This window comes from Pollachius pollachius (assembly GCF_949987615.1).
Source record: "Pollachius pollachius genome assembly, chromosome: 14".
Taxonomy (NCBI): Eukaryota; Metazoa; Chordata; class Actinopteri; order Gadiformes; family Gadidae; genus Pollachius; species Pollachius pollachius.
The window spans coordinates 17,868,630-17,871,129 of NC_136947.1; the positions used below are offsets into that span (position 1 = coordinate 17,868,630).

The window sequence follows — 2,500 nt, forward strand, 5'->3', positions numbered from 1 at the left end:
TCCCTCTCCACTGCCTCCATTTCACACTTTCCCTGCGATCAGTGTCTCCTGTCGCCTTATTCTCAGGCCTGAAATCAGGAGATCTGACCATATGGTGGGTGTCTGCAGCTTTGTGAGTTTGAGACACACACACACACATGTCCTGCAAACACGACACACAAAAACACACAAAAGGCTTATACCCACACACCCAGCCCAGAGCCAAGATATTTCCCTAGGGCATCTGGAAAACACACAGGTGTGACGTGTGGTTGGATTCCTCCGTAAGGACTGGGAATGCGTTGACAAGCGCGAACGACATGCTGGAGAGAAGCCCCCACCCTCTCTGTACACCAGACTAAAGGAGGGAGTATGCAGAACCAATCCAGGATCCCACATGCTCTGCTCGCACATGCTCTAAAGATCGCATCGGCCTGCAAAAGCCCCCTTTACCCCGTGGTCGAGGGCACGGACACTGTACAATGTCACAAACACACGCACACTCACACACACACACACACAGCATGGCCGTTCATATCTCAGTCGTTGAGATATGAGGAAATGGTTATCAGAGCCGGCGTCGCTGTTGATACACAAAGGCGGGCTGAACAGCTGGTGTTGGGGCTGACCCACTTGTAGACAGAGGCCAGAGTCTGGCATTGTGTTGCTGCTGCACTCGACAATCTGACACAACATATTTAGCACCGCACACTGGAGCCCGCTAAACAGGCAGGCGGGAGGGTCTCTGGACAGACCCTCGCACGCACACACAAGTACACATGACATTCACACATGCATGCTCAAACACACACACACGCCAACTCAATCTGTCACTGTGTCTCTCTCGCTCTCTCTCGCTCTCTCTCTCTCTCTCTCTCTCTCTCTCTTGCTTCTCCTTACCGGCTTGGTTGGTGGTCACGGTAACGGACACACTCTGCCCCCCCCCTGCGCCGCTGGCCCTGGAGACCCCGTTGCGCACATGGACGGTGAAGGTGTAGCGCGTGTGCGCCCGCAGCTCGCTCACCACCACCCGGGTGGTCTGCAGGCCGCTCTGGCCGGGGGAGAAAAGCACATGGGGGCCGCAGGGCAGGCAGAGGCTGGCTCCGGGGGTCCCCGAGCCCGCCTCCAGGTCCACCGCCCTGCCCCCGGCCTGGGTCTCCGGGGCCACGATGCCCTGGTCCGACTGCATCCCCAGCCCGCCAGCGGCCCGGCGGGGGGCCGCCTGGGACAGCGTGCGGTTCCTGGGCGTCGCGGACCCTCCCCCGGGCGGGCCCCTGGAGCGGCTGGCCGTGGGGCAGATCAGGCAGTCCACGGCGTAGCTGGTGTCGGCGCGGCCTCCCAGTCGGCGCGGGGGGGTCCACTCCAGGACCACCGAGGTCTCGTTGACGACAGAGATGAGTTGCTGGGGGGCAGAGGGGGGCTCTGGGGGGGGGGGGGGGGGGGGGCACAGACGGGAGGGAGAGGCTTTAGTTAAACAAATCCACCTCTACACACTTCACCACCAAGTGTTTACATTCAGCAAAGCCGTGGCATGGTTAGGGGGAGAGAGGGGAGGGCTTTAGTGGTAGGGTTGGGGGAGGGGTTGGGGGGAGGGCGGGGGGCGGGGGGGAGGGGGGAGGGGGGTGCTGGGGTGAGGTCCGTGCTGTTGGCACGGGTTGAAGTGCAGACATCTGCCAGCAGAATGGAAGCCATACTGCTGGGAGACGGTTTTGAAGGGTCGGATGTTTTCCTCTGTGGTCACTTTCTGGGTACTTTGCATTGTGTGTGTGTGTGTGTGTGTGTGTGTGTGTGTGTGTGTGTGTGTGTGTGTCCCATTGCACAACGTTTTTAGTATTCCCAGGCCCAGAAACCAGAGCGCTTTATAAAGGCGTAATTAAGTTTATGACATACAGACCAAGGTCTCAGTCAAATCACACAGTGCCCACTGAACAACCCCGAGAGAGAGAGAGAGAGAGAGAGAGAGAGAGAGAGAGAGAGAGAGAGAGAGAGAGAGAGAGAGCGAGTCAGAGAGAGAGAGAGAGATACAAAACAGGGCGAGAGAGATAGGGATTGCATCAGGGGGTGGGGGGACTTTGACTCAAGGTCTCTAGTTATCTTGGACAGACAGGGGGACGTGCATGGCAGCTTAGTCATGAGTTAAGCGCAGGGAGAATAACCGGGCAGGCATGACAGTGAGTCGTGGCTCCTCTGTGTTGAGGTGAGGGTACAATGGGAGCGCTCTAACACAAGCATGCAGGGTGAACAATGGCTGCAGACAGGCAGCATCACTGCACCGGGGCCATGGGCTTCTGCCCGGCCGCCTGCTTGTGTATGCAGAGATAGTGAATGTTTGGTCTCGTGCACTTTGCCGTTTGATCATGGCCATTTGTGTGTATGATTAACTGTAAGAAACATGTTTGGACGTGTTCGAATGCGTGTGCGTGTGTGGGAGTTTGTCCGTGGGCTCTGACGTATACAGACCACGTGCATGTGAACTTTGCGATGAGTTCATTGTGCAACTGTGTGTGTGTGTGTGGGGGGG

General features: G+C 57.8%; 1 protein-coding gene across 1 annotated transcript in view; it reads right to left on the reverse strand.

Moving 5' to 3' along the window:
- The window catches only part of LOC307085779 (ephrin type-A receptor 4-A-like), a gene marked incomplete at its 5' end in the record, with an annotated part of 24,729 nt that overhangs the window by 7,044 nt on the left and 15,185 nt on the right, over window positions 1-2,500 (reverse strand). The window contains 1 exon segment of the mRNA XM_079750641.1: window positions 880-1,401. Coding sequence (XP_079606767.1) covers window positions 880-1,401 — 522 coding nt within the window.